The 20682-nt window shown below is 39.6% G+C and overlaps 2 protein-coding genes across 3 annotated transcripts; both read left to right on the top strand.

Moving 5' to 3' along the window:
* Positions 1 to 1830: 1830 nt before the first annotated feature.
* On the top strand, positions 1831 to 11274 carry il12rb1 (interleukin 12 receptor subunit beta 1). Its single transcript, XM_069153357.1, has 15 exons — positions 1831 to 1963; positions 2725 to 2845; positions 3195 to 3349; positions 3509 to 3642; positions 4495 to 4528; positions 5317 to 5439; positions 6348 to 6424; positions 6685 to 6925; positions 7017 to 7163; positions 7352 to 7450; positions 8465 to 8617; positions 8738 to 8893; positions 9070 to 9139; positions 9412 to 9487; positions 9871 to 11274. Exons 1-15 carry the CDS (start codon positions 1852 to 1854, stop codon positions 10189 to 10191), a joined length of 2019 nt encoding a protein of 672 aa, XP_069009458.1. The 5' UTR covers positions 1831 to 1851; the 3' UTR covers positions 10192 to 11274.
* Positions 11275 to 13236: 1962 nt separating this feature from the next.
* klhl26 (kelch-like family member 26) lies at positions 13237 to 19586 on the top strand. 2 transcript variants are annotated; one of them, XM_069153358.1, is made up of 3 exons: positions 13237 to 13489; positions 15867 to 16049; positions 16509 to 19586. In XM_069153358.1, exons 1-3 carry the CDS (start codon positions 13440 to 13442, stop codon positions 18088 to 18090), a joined length of 1815 nt encoding a protein of 604 aa, XP_069009459.1. In that variant the 5' UTR covers positions 13237 to 13439; the 3' UTR covers positions 18091 to 19586. The 2 variants fall into 2 exon arrangements, with proteins under 2 accessions (XP_069009459.1, XP_069009460.1); XM_069153359.1 differs by lacking the exon at positions 15867 to 16049.
* The last annotated feature ends 1096 nt before the right edge of the window (positions 19587 to 20682 follow it).

Genomic DNA, 20682 nt, shown 5'->3' with positions numbered 1-20682 from the left:
GAAAAATTTAAAGGGGTCTGAATACTTTCCATACCCACTGTATTTCAGATACTGTTAGAGGAATATTAAGGAAGAAAGCATCTATGTTAACTGTGCTAGCAAATCCAAAAGGAAAAAAAGTGTCAACCTGTTACCCATAGAAGCTTGTGTGTATTTTGGCATGTGTAACTTGGAGGACTCCGAACTCTCCGGGTGGAGGCCAGTCACAGAGTTTGCGCCGGCACAGTGGCTATGTAGGCCGGGTGGCATGAACTGGCGGTGAATTCGGGAGAGGAAAAAAGCTGAGTCGGCAGTCTTGAGTCAAGTGACCAAGGGGAAAAACCCCAAGGCTGGTTGTAATAGAGTACTTTTCTGCTGGCTCGAAACGTGACTTTGAAGACTTTGCTACCTTGTTTCCGAGTTGTCTGAAGTTTAACCGAGGCAGTAAATCATATCTACGACAATACACACCTCCACACCACACAGAGGAGCTAAGACTGTTATAACTTGATATTTTAATATTGGTCTGATGTCCATTGTGACTCGTGTTTTATGATTTTTTTTTTTTTAAATAACTTTTATTTTTTTCCCCACAACTTGTTAGATTTGGTAATGACTGTGGAAATAAAGTAAATACATTAAATAAATCAACCTCTTGTACTTTAGCACCATAGATCAGTCACAGCTGAAGCTACAAGCTTTTTTAGGCCTTAGCTGTATATACTGTAGATATTGAATTAAATGTTTAGTTATTCTGTAAATTTAAGGTGCTATGTGGAGCTTTTAGCTGCTTCTACATTATAACTTTGCAATAACCCAAAAGTATTGTAATTGTATTGTCATCATTCTTACTCAGCCTTCCATTGTTTTCCAAAAGAGAGAGAGTGAGACACAACTGGTGCTGGACCACAGTTTTTTTTTTATTACATCAGATGTGAACAGTGCAGTTCATTTTGAACAGATCCACATGCATCATCCTGCAATGAATACTCGCTAGAGCACAAAATGTGTATTAATCTGCAGCTTAAAATAGTCCCCAACAATTGCACTATTTACTCTAATCTTTCTAGTAATATTTTCTAAAGCCTATTCAATGCCCAGCAGTTTTCAGGAATTTACTGAGCCCCTTCACACCATAAAGCTTTATATTTGGGAACTGTCTTTTAAAAGATTTACTTCAGTAGGAACCATTTGGTTGTGAGCTGCATGTCGCCACACACAGCAGTGAGGTCAGAGACAATTAAGAGCCAATCTAATGCATTGTTGGTTCTGGGGGGTTTTGCGCTATTTGGTCATAGTAAAAGAAATATCAAATGCCATCAGAACTACTCTTTAAACCACTGATTGATAAAAAAAAAAAAAAAAGTTAAGCATAAAACAAACAAAAGACAAAAATTGTTTGACTTAAGTGAGTCAAGTCATTTTAAATCATCTTACCAAACAAGCAAAACTCAGTAAAGTTTCAATAAAATTTCCAGTACTTTTACTCCTCCTCCTCCCCCCCCCCCCCCCCCCCCCGACATCTTACAACCTCCTTGATTGATAACTGATGGTCTGCATGCAGCTCACTTCCTGATGACACATACGTGTAGGTGTTTGTGCTCTGTTGCTATACTTTCCAGAATTTCCGCCAGTTTTTCTTTGATAGGGAGCAAGAAAATAAAATCAATTGTTGGGAAATGAACATAAAAGGAAATAGAGTCAACATATTACATGAACGACTCAAACAGAATGGCTGTTGTCTCTGTCTGTCAGTATAAGAAACTCCACCCACCCCTGAACCATGTGGTTTTAGTGTAAGTCATAAACTGTCTGTGACATTTCTCAGAAAGACATTTCAGTTACATGAAGGCAGGTTGACTGAACTCTCACATGGTGATAGTCATCTTTCCAGACTTTCCACCATACCTCATGGAAACTGTGCAGCATTGGCGCTTACTACATGGATTTGTTATGTTTATGTTCCTTACAACAATCAGCAAAGGTAAATAAAACCTTATTTTCATTATTTTTTACCATTTTTTTTTCATTTAACTAACCTTGTGCTAGTGTTTGATTTGCTTTTTACCTCAGTCTGATCTTATCAAAACACAACACAGTGAAGAATACTACGCACAAGTGAAAATGACAATTCAATTAAAGTAAAACATCAGCCGCAGAGTGTTGGTTAGCTTATCAGCACAATGTGGTTTCCGCGCTGCGCTGCTCTGCACAGCCCTCCTGAAGAGCCAGCACTTATGGTTAAATTAAAACCGAAGTTACTTTACTTTACAAATACGATGCCAGTTTGTTAGGAGCTAAAGTTTGATCCAAACTCCGACCTTGTTGCAAAAAAGCAAGATGAACAATTAGATGTATAATGTATAACACAGTGTGTTTTTTCTGCTGTTGCAACCAAGGAGGAATTAAAATAAAAAGACAGTATAATTTAAAAAGTGGAGTAATGTTTAACAAAAGTGAGATAGCAAGAAAACTGCAGCCTTGAATCTAATTTTGCTGACAAGTGGACGATTAGTTTGCTGTGTGCTGTATGATGTGGATTTAATTCTGAAGCTGTTTCCTCTAAAAAAAAAAAAATGTATTTTCTTCTATCCTAATTGTGGAGTAGCTTAATGCATATCACATAGGTGTGAGGATTTCTGAAAAGCAACTTCTATCTTCTGTCAATCCCAAGTTCAATCTAATCAAATCTGTCTTCAAACAAAAAGTGAGATGGTTTTGAAGTGTGTTTCTTCTTTTGCTCAGCATGTGAGGCTCCTTCCCATCCTCAGTGCTTTACACGACCTGCTGTACGTGATGTTCATGTATTTTGTGAATGGTACATGAACACGACTGAGAGCGATGTGACATTTGACCTCTACAATGAGTGAGTTTTGTTCAGTGTTTCAGCTCAAATATTTTATCAACTCAGTTCATAATTTGTCGATAAAAATTGTTTCTATTTTGTAAATGTGTACCCTTATTTAAAAAAAAATAACTTGAGAGGTGCTGGTTGGTGGATTTTTGGATAGAACTAGACTGTTCCCCCCAGCCTTTATGCTAAGCTAAGCAGTTTCTGGCTGTAGGTGGATATTCATTTATCATATCTACAGATATAATGCTGGTCTGTAAAATTGCCAGCTATTCCAATGACAACCAGAAAGTAGCATGAAGAAAAATAAATAAGGAAACCTGCTGCTTTCACTGCATTCATACTTCTACATTTTTCTCTGTAGAGAAAGAAAAATTAAGAATAACATTAAGACCACCTCGTGTCAGTTCACTAAGGAAGAGGTGATAACAGCACGCACTGTTACATTTTGGTTGGAAGCTCATGTTGGAAAAGCCAGCTGCACGTCACCGAAGAGTTTTGTTTTACTTAAAGATACAGGTAGGTTCCTGGATGCTTTTTTTAATCACATGGTTGTGCTTTTCATAGCACTGAATAACACACTGCTAGCAGATTTCACTTTTAAATTTTAACAGTACAAATTTATCATTAAGAAAATAAAATAATTGTTTCAAAAAATGTGTTGCTTTTCCTCAACAGTTAAATATGAAGAACCAAAAAATATTTTGTTCTCCTGGTCACAAAACAACCTCAGCTTAAGCTGGCAAGCTGCAGAGGAGCATCCAGCTTTGGCAGAGATCTGGCTCCAACGAGATGAACACCCCACAGAAATAGTAAGGCATATTGATGTTTTGTCACCCAGTCTATTGTATCTGAAACTAATATAGTTGATTTTTCATTTAACCTTTATTTAAATTCTCAGGAATACATTGAAGTGAACCCAAATTTTCATTCAAGCAGATATTACATTTAACAAAATAAAATATGTAATTAGCGTAATAGAACTTGTCAGGAAAACAAAGTAGGCTGAATTAAAACAATAAAATATAGACAAGACTTAAACAAGTTCGATAAAATAATAATAGTGGGCAACAATTATTTTTCTGCAGAACATTGGGAAGCTGGTTTTGTTACTATCCAGGTAGACAATTTTATGTCGCATTTTACTCACCAAATGATTGATATGATATTTAAATGTTAACTCTTCCTCTAGCCAAATTCCAAGATATTTACATTCATACTCACTCGATGGAATTCTTTACAGTGGAAATATTTAGACTATAATAATTTATACTTTCGGCTCTGGTAAACAACATGAATTTTGTTTTATTTGCATTCAGTACCAGTTTAAGTTTAATTAGCTTCCTAAAAAGCATTAAAGGAGAGTTGAAGGTTCTTGATGGTGAGTTGTACAGAGTCAGCAATACAGTGAATAATGGTGTCATCTGCATAAAGATGAAAATGTATTCATCACATGGATGTTTTTTTGAGAATTAATTTTTCTGATAAGTTTGGTTTTAAATATTTTTGATGCAATAAAAAGGGGGTGTGGCATGTCATGATTGACAGCTGTTCCGAATGAAAGTCTATTGGCGGGACCTCAATACCACGGCTTCAACCACACTTACAATCACTGATTCCACCTTTAGATACCCATTTAACCTGATATCTTCATGCTGTTACAGATACTAACAAAAACCACCGAAGGGCCTTCCAAGTGTGAGTTCACTCCTGTCTTCCTCATAATCAAAGTCTTGCAAATAAAATGTTTATTCACCTTCATTTAATGTTTGTTTTGGATCATATGTTTGTTCTCTGCTGCTTGTGGACCTTCAGCCCATAAAGAGCCATGCTTGTGGTTTTATGTTCTTTTAATGGATGTTTTAAAGAGAACTAGACTCCAGACTCAAAGATGGTTCCTGTTTGCTTGAATAAAAATTGCTTGCCTGTGTCACTGCCCGATCAGAACCGAAAACCCGATTTTTTTCCTTGGATAGGGACGGGATCACCCGCCCTTCCCTGCCTCTGATATTCTAAACCTACCTCCAACCAATCATCTCCTTTTGCCTAAATTCGGTTTCCGGTATGGTTCAGCCAATGACTATCGCATATGAATGTTTTTTCCCACTTAGCTGCTCATATTTGATATGAACACATCATATATATACCCTTTCCTGACACACATCTTTTAAGTATTGAGGGAAATGACTGAACCGTTTCGGTTGCGAAGACAGAAATGCTGTCACTTTGTACTGTTGCAAAATGTCCGGGCAGAAGAGCTCAGGTTGAATCATTCAGTAAGCAAAGGAGACAGCACTTCTTGTCCCAACATATAACAGTCAACACTTTAGATTGGATGACAACATGTTCCATGAGTCTTTTTGAAGCAGTCACAATACTTATTTTTGATGACTATTTATGTCTTTCAGATATGAGCACTTGTTGAAAATGTAAATAAAAACATAATCCAGCAGAATTTAACAGAAACTTCCTTTTTATTTGAACAGACCGGGTCATTGTTAAGAATCTCCTGAAGCATTCATCTTACCATGTTCAGATCAGACACCAGCCTACTAATGCCAAACACCCACTGTGGAGCAACTGGTCTGAAGTTCAGACTGTTCCTGCAGGTAAACGCACAATATCTACATCAACAAATAGATGGTATCAACCTTTTGGTGGTTCTTTTGGGAGCACTTTGGACTTTAAATCCATTATTCTACTTTTAAATCATTTGCATCTGATGATTTACAGCATTAGATAAGAAAAGTAAATGTATGATCATTTAAAAAATGCTCCAGATGTAATAGAAAAGTCCAAACATGAATCACAAGGTAATACTGCAACAACTTTAATTGTGCAGTCTTTCCTCAAAAACTGGTGTCAGGTGTGTTTACTGACCTACAATGGTCTGTGCTCTCTGGATAACATGTATTAAAACTCAAATACTAAATCTATAAATATTGTTCGGAAGCTACAGCAATATGTGTCCTCATCAGTCCAACCCCAACACCTTACATGAATGGGATTTGAATCCCAACAATATACTTTTATATATATATTTTATATATATTTTATAATATTTTATATTAGGGCGGCACAGTGGTGCAGTGGTTAGCACTGTCACCTCACAGCAAAAAGGTTCCGGTTTCGAATCCGGTCCTGGGCCTTTCTGTGCGGAGTTTGCATGTTCTCCCTGTGCTTGCGTGGGTTCTCTCTGGGTTCTCCGGCTTCCTCCCATCATCCAAAAACATGCACCTCAGGTCAGGTTACCTGGCGCCGCGCTAGTGGCAGCCTGCTGCAGCAGCTCCCCCCTGAGAGCCCCCCTGCTGTAGTGAAGAAATTTCCCCTCGGGGATTAATAAAGTGAATAAAATCAAAAATACAGATGACTCTTTGAAAACGCAAACTGTGAGCAGATGCAGCTTTACTTAAATGTTTACAATTAACACTTGTGTACTTGTAAGAGTAAAATGAAGAGGCTCGAAATACAATCGAAAAAAATGTCTGCAGTTTAACATGTTGTGCTTTCACTTCAGAACTTGAACATGAACCTCAAATCACCATGACATTGGCACATGTAGATGGCTTTCGACAGGTGACGCTAACTTGGCAGGTAATTCAGTGAAGAGAACGCAACATCAAAACATCCACACCTGGTGATCGAGATGAGAGCAAAAACACTTGAACATAAAGTAACATAAAATTGTTACGTTTCCTCAGAACATGTTCACTCATTTTCTGCCATAATGTTCTGCATCAAAAATGTAGAGAAGAAACACAAATTTGTTAGTTAGTAGTTGATTAAATAGCCTATATTTCCTTGTATAGATGGTTTAGTATGTCTAATCTGAGCTCTCCTACGCTCAACTGCAGATGCCGCATGCAACAGGGATCAAAGAAGTGACGTACAGCCTGCATGTCACACAAGGCTTTCTTGGATGTCCTTGTGAGAAGAAGATACAAAAAAAGAAGACACATTACATCAGCACGTCGACATACACTATGTTTGTGTCAGACTCGGCTGTCAACATCTCTGTGATCGGCAATAATACAGCAGGGGATTCTCCTCCAGCAATCATACAAATACCAGCTGAACCTCTGGCAGATTTAAACCGTAGGCCCAAGTGTGTGTGTGGCTCATGTCATTTAGGCTCCATTTATCCTTCGTAAACCATAAAGGCTTTCATTTCTTTTCCCTCTGGCAGCTTGTGACAAAACGTCACTGCACGAAAAAATTAAAAAGAAAACTTGGTTTGAGTGGTACGAGTTTGAAGATGAAGATTCAAAACCAAAAAATGTAAAGATTTTAAGAGCAGGGATGAAGAAAGGCAAAAGGAAACAAATAAGAAACAGTAAGTTATATATGAAGTGTTTTTATACTTTTTTACACAAAATTGATCCTTGTCCTATTTTTGCACCAAATGGGCTAATTTCAAGACATACAGGTACAAAAATATAATTACTTTTTTCACTATTGTTTCATTTTTATGCCTGTATGATAAAGATAATAAACAAAACGTGCTTTCTGTTTCCTTTACAGGCACCAAGGACTACATCCGCTATGTTTACTTTGAACACAAATGTGTTAGTGGGAAGCCACAGACAGTTAAAAAGTGTCTCTTTTATCAAAAGGAGGGGGGTAAGTGCCTTCAGGATGCCTCTCTACTAAAATACACAAAGTCACAGCAGCTTGCCAACTGGAAGGATTGAAACCAGTCCTCCACTTTAAACAGCCACATACATGTTTTAAGTGCTTCCCAGAACGGATTGGAAGTGCCTGTATGATGCCCTTTATCAGTGCTTTTCAAATATTACTACAGTGGCAACTGAGCTTTGTCACTTTGTGGTTGTTTGCCAAGTCAAGTTGCAGTTTACGTCCATGTATGTTTACTCATAAATAATGAAGACGTCAAAAGGAATCCTGATATGTGTTCATATGTGTGGACAATAAAGCTGATTGACACCAGACAATACTTGAAATATGAATGTTGGTGAGAAGAAGCTAAAAATCCTAAAACACATCACACACATCTTCAACCTATCATAACAGAATATCTATACAATCACCGCAGTTTCAAAGTGGACACTCAACATTAGTGTCACCAGTTCAGTGTCTCACCATATGTGAAATATTGTCACAATCTCCCTTTTTGGTCTTTAGTTCTGCTGTTGAATAATGGCACGAAAAAATGTTTTTGCAGCACGTTTTGATGTCACAGTGAGGCTGACCTTTGACCTTTTGGACAATTTTTTTTTTTAATCCCTTCATCATTTAAGCATATTAGACATTTGTGTGAAATGTTGTCATAATTAGCATGTGAATTCTTGAGTTAAGGCATTAAATGTGTTTGCTAAGTTCATAATGACCTTTGAAATGGGAACACTAAAATCAAATCAGTTCGCTGAATGAATGTGAAGTCCAAGTGACCTTTGACTTTTGACAACCAAACTCTCATCAGATCATCCTTGAGTTGGTGCTAAAATTGGATCAGTCTCGTAGTTAACAAAAGGCTAAACAAGAACCTGACATGGATCACAGAGACTCATCCGGAGCATATCACGGCATCATAGTTATAGAGCAAAGCGTAGGTTGTCTCCGCATAGTGGTGAAGGATAAAAGTAGTTTTACACTATTTTTTATTTTCTATATCAGTACCAACAGAACCTCAGGACTTCATAGCTTTTAGTGAAACACACAGTTCTGCTAACCTGTCCTGGAAAGAGATTACCTACAAGGACCAGCGAGGCTTCCTCACACACTACAACCTGTGTAGCGTAAAAATCAGCTCGCAGGTTGAGCCCAAAGGTACGAAAGTCACTGTTTTACTCATCAGTAACTCTTTTACTCATCCGTAACACATACATTTTACCCTAACGACAATAGTGTGTGACTTTCTTTACGTTTTTCCATGTCCTATTTGTTCAGAATGCTACAACGTATCAACCTCACTCACAAAGTACCATCTGGAAAACTTGACACCTGGAACAAAATACAACATCAGCCTGGCCGGAGTGACGCGAGTGGGAGAAGGACGTCCAGCCACAGTAACTGTCAACACACAGCCACAGGCCGGAGTGGATGGTATCATACTCACATTACAACATATTACTCATGTTGTAATGCTTTGCTGTTTGTTTTTGTAAAGTTACTGAAGACATTTTCTAATTTCCTTCTTTCTCCTCTTTTCTTATTTTCTCATGACTCATTCTCCTTCTTTTTTTCTCTTTCTATATCATTTCTTTCTCCCATTACATTAGTGTGGTTGAGTTTCGGCTTGCTGATTGTGTTCTTTGTACTCTCAACAATGTGCACAATTATCTTGAAGAGGTATGTGACCGCTACTTTTAAATAAACCTAGAAATTACAGTACGCACTGATGCTGACATTTTCTGTCTGTTAAAATGAAAGGCTGTGTTATTTTTGCCACAATGAGTTATCACAGGACAGTAATGCACTTAACTTCTCTTTATTTTCTGAGATGCATTCTTACTTTTGGGATAAAACAACTAAAGCATTTCTGTAACATATTATACATAGTCTAAGAATAGTTGCACAAATAATTCTTTTGTTAACATTTTCTATTCTGTTCCAATACATAGAATCAAAAACAAGATTTTCCCTCCGGTGCCGATACCTGTTATTCCAGATTTCACCCTGTGTCAACCAGAGATTCAGGTGAGAAACTGCACTTTACCTGGGTTTTTATTTTACTCTTTCTGATAATGAGTACTTACGTTACTTAATGTATGTTACGTAACTTAAATACATTCCATAAATAACGTACTTACTTAAAAGAAATCTGCCATTACTTTTGCTCCCTCGTGGACACAAACATCGGCTTCCTGGGTGAAAGCCTTTGACCTGTTCCACACACCCCTTACCTCCTCTTTATGTGGACTTTGTCAATTTGTCTACTCTCTCGACCTCTATCTTCAATCCGAGTGGTCAAGGTGCAGATGCCAAAGGACACCTTTAAGTATCCCTTTGACATCACCGACATTGACAAATCTCCGGTATTTGATGCGCTGTCTGTTTTCTGTTCGTTTGACCTATGACAGGAGATGTTGGAGGAGAAAGAGGAGGTGCATGAAGTGACGCTGTTCCAACTGCATCTGGAGGGGAAGTCTCTCTCTGAGAACGCAGGAGATGTCACTCTCCTCGGAGGGGAGTGGGAGGACGGGACTGACGAGGACATCAAGGATGAGAGGAGTGACTCCAGAGGATCCAGTGAAGAGAGTTTCATTCCAAACTCTACAGATCAGACAGTGAAGAACTCTGGAGAAGGAGAGATAACAGACCCTGAACAGGTGGACCATGAGCTTGCCATGCTGATATACAGGAATGGTTTGGTGTTCGATGTGAAAACAGATTCACCTTGAATGAACTTACCTGCCGTTTTACTGCATATTAAAGGTCACATTTTTCGTTGACTCATGCAGAAGATTGGACAATTTTTTTTATTCTGACAGTTTAATCTTTTTCAAACAATAATATATCTTCAAATGTATCTTGTGAAAACAGTCTTGTAAACAGAACGTAAAGCGATTACTTTACCTCCAGCCTACAGGCCTGGTGGTCTCAGATACACCGACCACCAGTTCAGAACAAAAATTTGCGACAAGACGTAACCGCTTCAGAACGTTGCAGTGCCCAACTCAAACCAGCTGATGGTGCTATCTTAGACTCAGTTCGTCAAGTCACACAAGTGGGAAGTATTAGAATAAGGCACAACAGTAACTGTTTATTCTGTTGGACACCAACTCCTCCGAATGACTGAAAAAGACGAGAGTTTGGACAAAACAGGGCAGATCTCCTCTCTCAAGCTCGCGTCATAAATTTGGAAGGGCACCCGGGGTATTCTGTTAAAGCACCGAGGGACGGTTCCAAATTCTCCGCCCTTTCGACCTCATTTTTCTTTTCTTGGATATTTTCACTGTTTCATCACTACTAAAAATGCGACTGTAAATCACAATCACTATCCGCTTTTATGTTTGTTTTTCAAATACTGTTTTCATGTGTCAAATTTTCAACAAATTTGTTTCGATGTTTTAATAAATGTTTTACCTAATGTAATGCAATCTAATGTTTGGGCGGCACGGTGGTGCAGTGCTTAGCACTGTCACCTCACAGCAAAAAGGTTCCGGGTTCGAATCCGGTCCTGGGCCTTTCTGTGCGGAGTTTGCATGTTCTCCCTGTGCTTGCATGGGTTCTCTCCGGGTTCTCCGGCTTCCTCCCATCATCCAAAAACATGCACCTCAGGTCAGGTTACCTGGCGCTGCGCTAGTGGCACCCTGCTGCAGGGGCTCCCCCCTGAGAGCCCCCCTGCTGTAGTGAAGAAATTTCCCCTCGGGGATTAATAATAAAGTGTATAAATCAAAATAAAAAAAAACCCATAGTAGATTCTAGAGTCTTCCACTTCCATGGTCCTCCACTGGTTTTCACATCACAATTTGCACACTAGGAGAAGGAGCATAAACACACATGCAGGCAGTATAAACACCTATATAATACATTTATTATTTCAAATTTATTTCATTTGGGAGCACATGTGCTCCTTGACAAATAGGTTTGCAGCAAACTTAGCAAACTTTAATGATGTAAAATTGCACAATATTTAATTAAATCAATTATGTTTTGTTTATAGCACTAAATCGCAACATAAGTTACCTCAAGTCATCTCATCTTTGCAACAACAGCAATGTACACATTTAAAAAAAAAAAATCTACTTTTATGAAACAAGCCTGGTTCATTGTTGCTCAATGTTGAATGTTAACGAAAGAATGTTTGTGATGCCTAAGCGTGACAAATGTGAGCCTCTTCTGAGGGTGAGCATATGACAGGAAGTGGTCACAAAAAAACCCTGAAAAACAATGGCCTTTAAAAAAAGTAGCTCGTGAAGCCAGGTAAAACAATGGTTACTCATTACCAAAGACACTGCTGTGGTGTTTCAGTCATTCAGACTACATGTCCTGCTCATTTGTGAGAAGACAGACTTATTGTTTATTTTACCACACTGCATTTGGATTTCCCAGTGAGACGTGCTGGTTCCTGTTTTGTTTGGTTGTGGCCTGTTTGAGGATAATTAAGTCAGAACTTCACTCTATTGTCACACTCACAAGAATTATTTACCTCTCCCCAGTTACCTGCCATGATCACAGAAATGGAGGTAAAATCAAATAAACCTTATGACTGATCAAAATATCAGTAAATCAGAGAATACCATCGTGTTTTGTCCATGTGTATAAATTCAGTAGGGACAAGTATCATCCAAACATATAAACCCAAGATTCCAAAGCTTATTTATTAGCATTTATATGCTTAAAATAAGGGGTGTAGGTTTGGTTTTAAATTTGGTGGAGACATTTTTTGCGAGACGGCCAGTATGACTCACCAAGCACTTTCTAAAGAACCTAATACTGATACTAGGTCAGTCCTCCTGTTTCTTTCAAAACAGACTCATGACCTGGATTGTGCAAGATGTTGAGATCCATGTTGATGTGACTGCATCAGCGTATTCAAGCTGAAAATCTTCCATTCAACCACATCTGAAAGGGGTTCTACTGGATTCAGATCCGGTGTCATTGGAGGCCAATAGAATACACTGAACTCATTGTCATGTTCATTAAACCGATGACTTTTGATGTGCACTCTCATGCTGGAAGTAGAATAGTTCACTTGAATCTGTTTTTGTATTTTGTGCCATTTGGAGTAAACTCTGGAGACCGTTAGGGTGAAAATCCCAGGAAATCAGAGGCAACAATCACGTCACAGTCCGAGTCACTGAGATAAAAATGTTCTCCATTCTGATGTTTGATTGACATTAAACATCAACTGAACCTGGTCTGTCTGCAGGGTCAACCCTTACCACGTGCTTTTTGGTGCAAACTGCATTATTTGATGCCCTGGCAATGAGAACAGGTTGGATGTTTTTACATTTTATAAAAGTAAATCAGAGACTCACATTATTATTCAAAATTGCAGACAAGATAGATTTCACTATGAATGTCACAAGAATAAAGATTGCACAAATGTAAACAGTGTAATTGTATAAGACTCCTGTACTGTGAATGCAATTCTGACAGAAACACTGTCATTTATATCCCTCAACATTTTATGACAGTTTTACTAAATGTTACTTTGCAGGTTAATATCTTACATGACAACATGTTATTAGTTAAAAAGACATGACACACTGTTAAGCCCTGCAGGATATAATGTATAAATGTATCTCTATATTGCAGCAAAATGCAATTTACACATTCATACATCATATTTATATGAATATAACACCAACAGCTGCATAATGGCTGCTGTTTTACGTGTTGTTAATTACTGGGATAAACGATATGATTACAAACTCTTGTGCTTTCGACGTGTGATTGTGGCGCCTCCCAGCGGTCAGATACCGTCAGTGCAGAGAAAGGGCGTGCAGCCACTAGCGGGCAGGAGAGGTCATCACCGTGTTCACCGTCGGTGCACGGACAGACAGACAGCTGTTCTCCCTTCGTGCCGACGGACAAGAGGCAGTCTGCAGCCGTTTAAAACACCATGAACAGGCCGGGCGTGCCGCTGACCTCCCGCTAACACTCCTAAAAATGCCCGATGCGTATTGCTCTGTGCTAGAAGATGGCGGAGTCGGACGGTGGGGATTTTGCTCCGAAACATTCTCAGAACAGGTGAGTGAGCCGTGTCGAGGATGGGCTGTGTTCCACGGTGTTGGACTTGTCTCCTCGATGTTTACCTGTTGGGAGTTTCCACCGCGACTCCGGGACTGCTGCTCTGTTCGAGTGCCCTCGAATGGGCACACGGTGCCGCGGCGGGAATCCAGGAAACACCGAGGCGGTGTCGAGGCCTCCAGGCACCGACTCTGCCTGCGCTTTCGATCGACGACCAGCCGTCGCGATGAAATATAGAGCGTACCATAAGTGTGGGTAGAGGGGGAAGACCCACCTAACACAGTCTGCTGTTGTATTCAGCGATGGAACAAGTAAAGAACCTGCAATACTTCTTCCACCAATACCACACTGTGAAAATACTCCACTCCAAGTAAAAGTCATGCATTCAAAGCCCTGAGTTATGTAAAAGTATTTAATTATTATCAGCAAGATGTAGCCTCCTTAAGGTATCAAAAGTAAAAGGGTGTTAGAGTTTTACTTTTATATTTAATGTTCTTCAATTGATATTACTGTTGAATTCATGTGCATTTTTTTTTTTTTTTTTTTTTTTTTTTTTTACTGCTGTTGTGTTTTAAGGTTGTGTTTATTATAGCAAGGCTATGTTACGTAGACTACTGCTTGTTAGTTAATCTACAGTAATGCATCTTATTCTATAAAACTATCATCTGTTTGTGTCATCTCTGCTCTGTACGAACCACGAATCTCTAAAAGTGAAAAAGCTCAGAAAAATTATGCATTTTCCAGTGATTCCAAGAGGGTTATTAAATAGTTTATTTGCCTTAAAAAAATTAAGATTATTTTTTTAGCCTATGAAAGACATTTAATCCTTTTAGTTATTCTCAGGAAAAGTCAAATTCAAAATCGCCAAACTTGGAACTACGTGGTATGAGGGTATGAAAAAACTAATCGTAGAAGTAACTAAAGCGTTCAGAAAAATGTGGAGTAAAAACAACAATATTTGTTTATTAATTCCACTTCAAGATTTGAAGTGGAAGTTCAAAGTTGCATAAAATGAAAACAACTCAAGTTAAGTACAAAGACCTCAAATTTGTACTTTTACTGCACTTGAGTAAACCGGTTACATTCAACCACTGGTCGTAGCAGGTGAACTTCTCCACATCTGTTGGAAGTATTTTATTAATATGGCAGTGATGTTGTTAGTGTCACTGTCATGGTTAGTTTGGCTTCCCTAAAAAACACAAAGCACATTTAAAGTGTGTTAAATGTTACAATAATATGCTGTGTCAGCATCTGTCAGATCATTTTAATTGGCTTTTAATGCTGATATGGGTTGTTACTAAGTTGTTTAGTTGTTTTACTTAAGTTTGGGGAGGACTTGGAGGGGAGTCTTTACCCAAAAAATAATAATAATAAAAAAAAAAGTTGTAATAACTTGATACACAGTCAGGACAGATATGTTATCTTAAATTATTTGTTGGGTTTGACAGAAAAATAGTATTGTTAAATATTAATGTTTTACATACAATTAGACCTAAATGCTTCATTGCTTCAATCTTTTTAGCCCATTTTAATATCGTATTTATGCCTGGTATTAAATTCTGATCTGGATGTGAGAAGTCGGATATGAACAATGGGATCGCTCTGTTTTCACTCACATCTGGTGTGTAGACGCGTTTCAGTTATTTGTAATCTGCCTCCCGTGTGATTGGATGCCATTTTTGGGTCTTGTTAAATACACATCAGTGGAAGAGGTGGTAGCAAAGACTAACGTGGCAGCTGTCACAGTCCCACGCGACCGATGTTATTTCTGGTTGTGTTGACGAACGTAGTTCCACATGAAGCGATGTCGGGAAGACCTTAATGCTCTCTCAAGTTCACTCTCTACCTTAATTCTCCACTACATTGTTCTCTTTTTTGATATTTCTGTCTCTTGTGATGTAACTTTTACTCAAATAAGTGTTTTTTTTTTTTCTGCCTTTATAAAATGTTTCTGCACCATGAGATTTTGCATATTCCCACCTGTCATGGTGATGTTACCTACCAGAGACATTTCACTTTTCTGTGAGTAGAAGTAAAGTGTCTAACCAGAGCAATAACTTTTCATAACAGTGTTCAGTGTGCAGACACATTCTCACTGATGCAAAGCCACTCACCACTACAGGATGCTCTTCCCCCTGGCGGACTGTAGCAGATTAGATTATATTTCCATCACATGGTGTTGCTGTCACCAGACACTACAAATCCATATATTATATGAATATACAGGTCATAATAGCTTCTCGTAGCGTAGATGTACATTAGAAGAAAAAAAAAAATGTGATTCTGTAGAGAAATTAAGGTCTGGAGAAAATCTATTCGCAAAAAGGGAATTATCTCTTGAGTCACTGATGGTGACGGGACCTTTTTCTCTTTCCAGTATGGCAAACAAGAATAGCACCCTGCGCTGTACTTTCTCAGCCCCGAGTCACAGTGCCACCCTCCTCCAGGGCTTGTCGGTTTTGCGGGCTCAGGGCCAACTACTTGACGTCGTGCTGGCCATCAATGAGGAGCGCTTCCAGGTCCATAAAGCAGTGCTGGCCGCCTGTAGTGATTACTTCAGGTTAGTCTGGAGCATGAGACTTCACACTGTCCATTTGCATTTTTAATTGGAAGCACTTAGCCGATGCTCTATCCACAGCAATTGGTTAAGATGAATAACACGTTTGCAAAAAGTGTCTGCAGATTGTAGAACTTGTAGAAAGGTGTCTTCCAGGAACGAAAGGTGAGGAATTTTTTTTGGAATGATAAATTATTGAATTAGATAATGTACCAAAGGGTGACAAAATAACAATACACTATGTTCACTTTGTTTTGCACACTTTTCTCAATAAAAAAATATTTTTCAGTTTATCTCAAATGGACAACAGACCTGAAACAAACAATGATCCAGAAAAAAGAATGCTTCATTGCTCTGATTTTGCAAACTCACTCGATTCACTCAGTATATCCGTGCCTTGCATTTAGAGGAGATGGGGTTGTAAAATGTCACTCAGTTTACCGGCTTGTTCTTGTGTTACAGAGCAATGTTCACCGGAGGCATGAGGGAGTCGAACCAAGATACCATTGAGCTGAAGGGTTTGTCCGCCCGAGGCCTGAAGCACATCATCGACTTTGCCTACAGTGCGGAGGTCACTTTAGACCTGGACTGTATTCAGGATGTCCTCGGGGCGGCGGTGTTCCTCCAGATGGTCCCCGTCGTGGAGCTCTGCGAGGAGTTCCTCAAGTCGGCGATGAGCGTGGAGACCTGCCTGCACATCGGGCAGATGGCCACCGCCTTCAGCTTGTCTTCCCTCAAGGAGTCGGTGGATGCCTTCACCTTTCGTCACTTCCTTCAGATTGCAGCGGAGGAGGACTTTCTGCACATTCCCATGGAGCGCCTCATCTTCTTCCTTCAGAGCAACAAACTGAAAAACTGCAGTGAGATCGACCTCTTCCACGCCGCCATCAGGTGGCTCCAACACGACAAGTCTCGCCGAGCTCAAGCCAGCAGCGTCCTCTGCCACGTGCGCTTCCCGCTCATGCGCTCCTCAGAGTTGGTGGACAGTGTTCAGACGGTGGACATCATGGTGGAGGACGTGCTGTGCCGGCAATATCTCCTCGAGGCCTTCAATTACCAGATCCTTCCTTTCCGACAGCACGACATGCAGTCCTCGCGGACCCTCATTCGGTCGGACGTTATATCACTCATCACCTTCGGTGGGACACCGTACACTGACAACGACCGCACAGTGAGCACCAAGGTGTACTATCTCCCCGACGTCGCTTCCCGCCAGTTCAAGGAGCTGACAGAGATGGAGACTGGGTGCAGCCACGCTTGTGTAGCCGTGCTCGATAACTTTGTGTACGTCGTCGGTGGACAGCACTTACAGTACCGCAGTGGCGAGGGGGCTGTAAATAGCTGTTTCCGCTACGACCCGCATCTGAACCATTGGCTGCGCATCCAATCCCTGCAGGAGGCTCGCATCCAGTTCCAGCTCAACGTGCTGCACGGACAGCTGTACGCCACAGGGGGGCGCAATCGGTCTGGCAGTCTGTCGTCAGTGGAGTGCTACTGCCCAAAGAAGAACGAGTGGTCCTTCGTGGAACCGTTAAAACGCAGGATTTGGGGTCACGCGGGCACTCCCTGTGGAGAGAAGCTGTACATCTCGGGAGGTTACGGCGTCTCGTTGGACGACAAGAAAACCCTTCACTGCTACGACCCAGCAGCGGACCACTGGGACTTCCGAGCCCCCATGAATGAGCCCAGAGTGTTGCACGCCATGATCAGCACCAGGGATCGAGTTTATGCGCTGGGTGGTCGCATGGACCACGTGGACCGTTGCTTCGATGTGCTGGCGGTCGAGTATTACATCCCCGAGAACGACCAGTGGACCACCGTCAGTCCCATGAGAGCAGGGCAGTCGGAGGCAGGCTGCTGCTTACTGCACGGGAAGATCTACATCGTCGGAGGGTACAACTGGCACCTCAACAATGTCACGAGCATCGTCCAGGTGTACAACACAGAGACAGACGAGTGGGAGAGGGATTTGCACTTCCCAGAATCCTTCGCTGGCATCGCTTGTACGCCGATTTTACTTCCCCAAAGCACCACACAACGCTAAGCACCCGACCTGCGACTGTGAACATTTTATTCCATGTGCTCTTTCTGCCGACCGTTGAGTCAACACAAGGCGTGAACTTTATGTAAGCATGCATGCGTGTGTGTGTGTGTGTTCTCATATGAGAGAAAGACCTGAAAAGCTACTAAGCCTCATTACTCAGACTAGTGTATTATTTTCTAGCCTTGTTTGGGTAAAGTGTGTTTATTTAACAAGCAAATGTTCATTATTATTTTGTTATGTAAAAACTCTTTATGGTCTTTATTTTGAGACGTTTTGAGATTTTTTTTTTTTTTTTTTTTTTTTTTTTTCCCCCCAATCAACACACGCTAATATATTCAACTGGAAAACTCAAAATACATTATCTTTAATAATTGGGATTATTATTGACTTGCCCATTTGGAAAATATAAGATTACTGTCAAATTAACTGGAAACGTTTGCTTTAAGAGTTTTCTTCCAGAGTAGCATTACCTAAATTCATAACTCTTTTTATTATGGAAATATTAATGAATCATTCTGTTAATGTTTTGCAGTTTTACCAATCAAGGGCTATAGTTTCAGACAGCACAAATTGTACCATTATTTAATCAGAGGTGGTGTCTTTTATTTTGCTGTGCAAAGATATTAACAGACCAAGCCTTTATAATGTTGGACATTTTGATTGTACAGTTGTATTTTTTTTATATATATATATTTGCTTCTTTTTATCTCGTAGTTATTGTTCAGGGGATCGCTGAAAATCTTCTGTTTTTATGTCTCCTCAGATTTATTAATCTACAAGCGTCATTGCACAAAATCGAGCACTGGATGTGTTTTAATGTTGAACCAGTTGTTCCACGTTATGGTGTGAATAATTCGTTCAAACTACTACTGCCCTCATGTTTTCCTGAGCTGAAAACCCCGACCGACACGCTAATCATTCGCTCAGTCGATGTAACAAACCATGTGGACCTCTTATGGCAGCTACATAAATAATTCATGTTTGTGTCTATAACAACATCAGCGCGTGCTGCTCTTCGTGTCGATTAACTTTTACTTTTACTGTAGCGTGAGTACAGTACAGGATTTGTACCTAAACGACAGTCACATTTTAAGCTCGCACTTTTAAAAAGTGAAGATTTAACATCTAATTTGTGGGTCACATGCTCAGAAATTGCTCAATTTACATAGAAAATGTCCACAAACTGTCTTGATATGTAAACTGTGTTTTTACTTTGACTGCATTGCGGCACTTTTCAAATGATATCTGATATTATCGGTCGACTTAATGTATGACTTTTTAAACAGCATCATGGTGACATGATGTTGAGGAGCGTCCGTTTGAAAACCGTCTCCTGTCTGCGTTTGTGTGTCTTTGTCTTGTCCCACCTGTACCAGTAAAAGCACATCATGTTGTTGAAGTGCAATATACAGGCCTCGATGTAGTCGATGGAGAATGTACACACCCGTGTAGCTTTATGTGCATCCTTTATTAAAGGTGTCTCATGTTTTCAAAAATACTTTTCTCAGGTGTTTTTTTTTTTCATGTTTTTACTTTGGTAGGATGTTTGGGTTTTTTCCCCCCACTGTGTCGCATTATAAACGGTGGAACGGTCGGTATACCCACAGTCACACACTTTCAGGGACACTTACCAAGCAGTTTTAACCGAGAACATTTCTTTTCAGTGGGGCAACAACTAACAGTTGGCTTCATATATCATCTCTTTAATTAATGGATTCATGACATAAACAATAAAACAATTATTTTTCTATAGATTCATCAATAAATTGACTGTCTCGGCTCTACTTTTCATGCCAACTGTGTTTCAAATGACTGGTAGTGACTAAGGTTTGAGGTATCAAATAATAAGCCTGGCTGATACTGTAGTTTAAAGTAACAGCTTCCTGTTTTTGTTCTTGTTATCACTCTGGTTTGTTCATAGCTTTAATTTGACTCATAATCAACCTGCAGCAGTGATAATGGATCATCTACGATTACCCTGTAGATCATAAAGCAGTTCAGCTCTCTGAATAAAATAAACCCCACCATTGGTGTTCATACCTGTCTTGTGTCACAGACATTGAGCCGGTTTGTGATAAAAAGTGAAAGTACACACTATGCAGTAAATGCTCCCTGTCTGTTTTTTCAAGAAAGGAAGTTTTTGGATTAACATTACTGCTGTTGTTATTTAAGGTTGAGCCTTTTCAAACTATTTTACACACTGCTGGTTAGTAGTTAGTAGTAATGCATTATATTCCTTAAAAATATTATACATTTTTATTGTTTTGGTTCTGTGAAAAACATATCTCTCAAAAGTCAACAAGCTCTAACTGAAAAATCACCAAATTTAGTGCTAGATGTTTTTCACTAGACTGAAAGCGTATGGAAAACTAATCAACAAAAGCAGTCAGACAAATGTAGTAAAGTAAAAAGTACAGTATTTGCCTGAGATTTAGTGGAGTGGAAGCATAAAGTGATTTAAAATGAAAATACTCGGGTACAAATGCCTCAAATTTATACATAAGTACAGTACTTGAGTAAATGTAGTTATGTTCGACCACCATAATCTGTAATAGGCTAATACCATTAAGATGCATCACTGAAGTCTACAAG

Source organism: Embiotoca jacksoni, unplaced genomic scaffold, assembly GCF_022577435.1.
Source record: "Embiotoca jacksoni isolate LCO1_2020_lvr unplaced genomic scaffold, fEmbJac1.0.p SCAF_19, whole genome shotgun sequence".
NCBI lineage: Eukaryota > Metazoa > Chordata > Actinopteri > Embiotocidae > Embiotoca > Embiotoca jacksoni.
This window is presented reverse-complemented; position numbering and strand designations above follow the sequence as displayed.

Bases quoted from the DNA above. Each gene is read 5' to 3' on its own strand.
- il12rb1 (XM_069153357.1), top strand. From the start codon at position 1,852: ATGGTGATAGTCATCTTTCCAGACTTTCCACCATACCTCATGGAAACT. The intron at 8,618-8,737 runs GTACGAAAGTCA...CTATTTGTTCAG, and splicing joins CTCGCAGGTTGAGCCCAAAG to AATGCTACAACGTATCAACC. The intron at 9,488-9,870 runs GTGAGAAACTGC...GACCTATGACAG, and splicing joins TGTGTCAACCAGAGATTCAG to GAGATGTTGGAGGAGAAAGA.
- klhl26 (XM_069153358.1), top strand. From the start codon at position 13,440: ATGGCGGAGTCGGACGGTGGGGATTTTGCTCCGAAACATTCTCAGAAC. The intron at 13,490-15,866 runs GTGAGTGAGCCG...TTCTCTTTCCAG, and splicing joins CCGAAACATTCTCAGAACAG to TATGGCAAACAAGAATAGCA. The intron at 16,050-16,508 runs GTTAGTCTGGAG...CTTGTGTTACAG, and splicing joins GCCTGTAGTGATTACTTCAG to AGCAATGTTCACCGGAGGCA.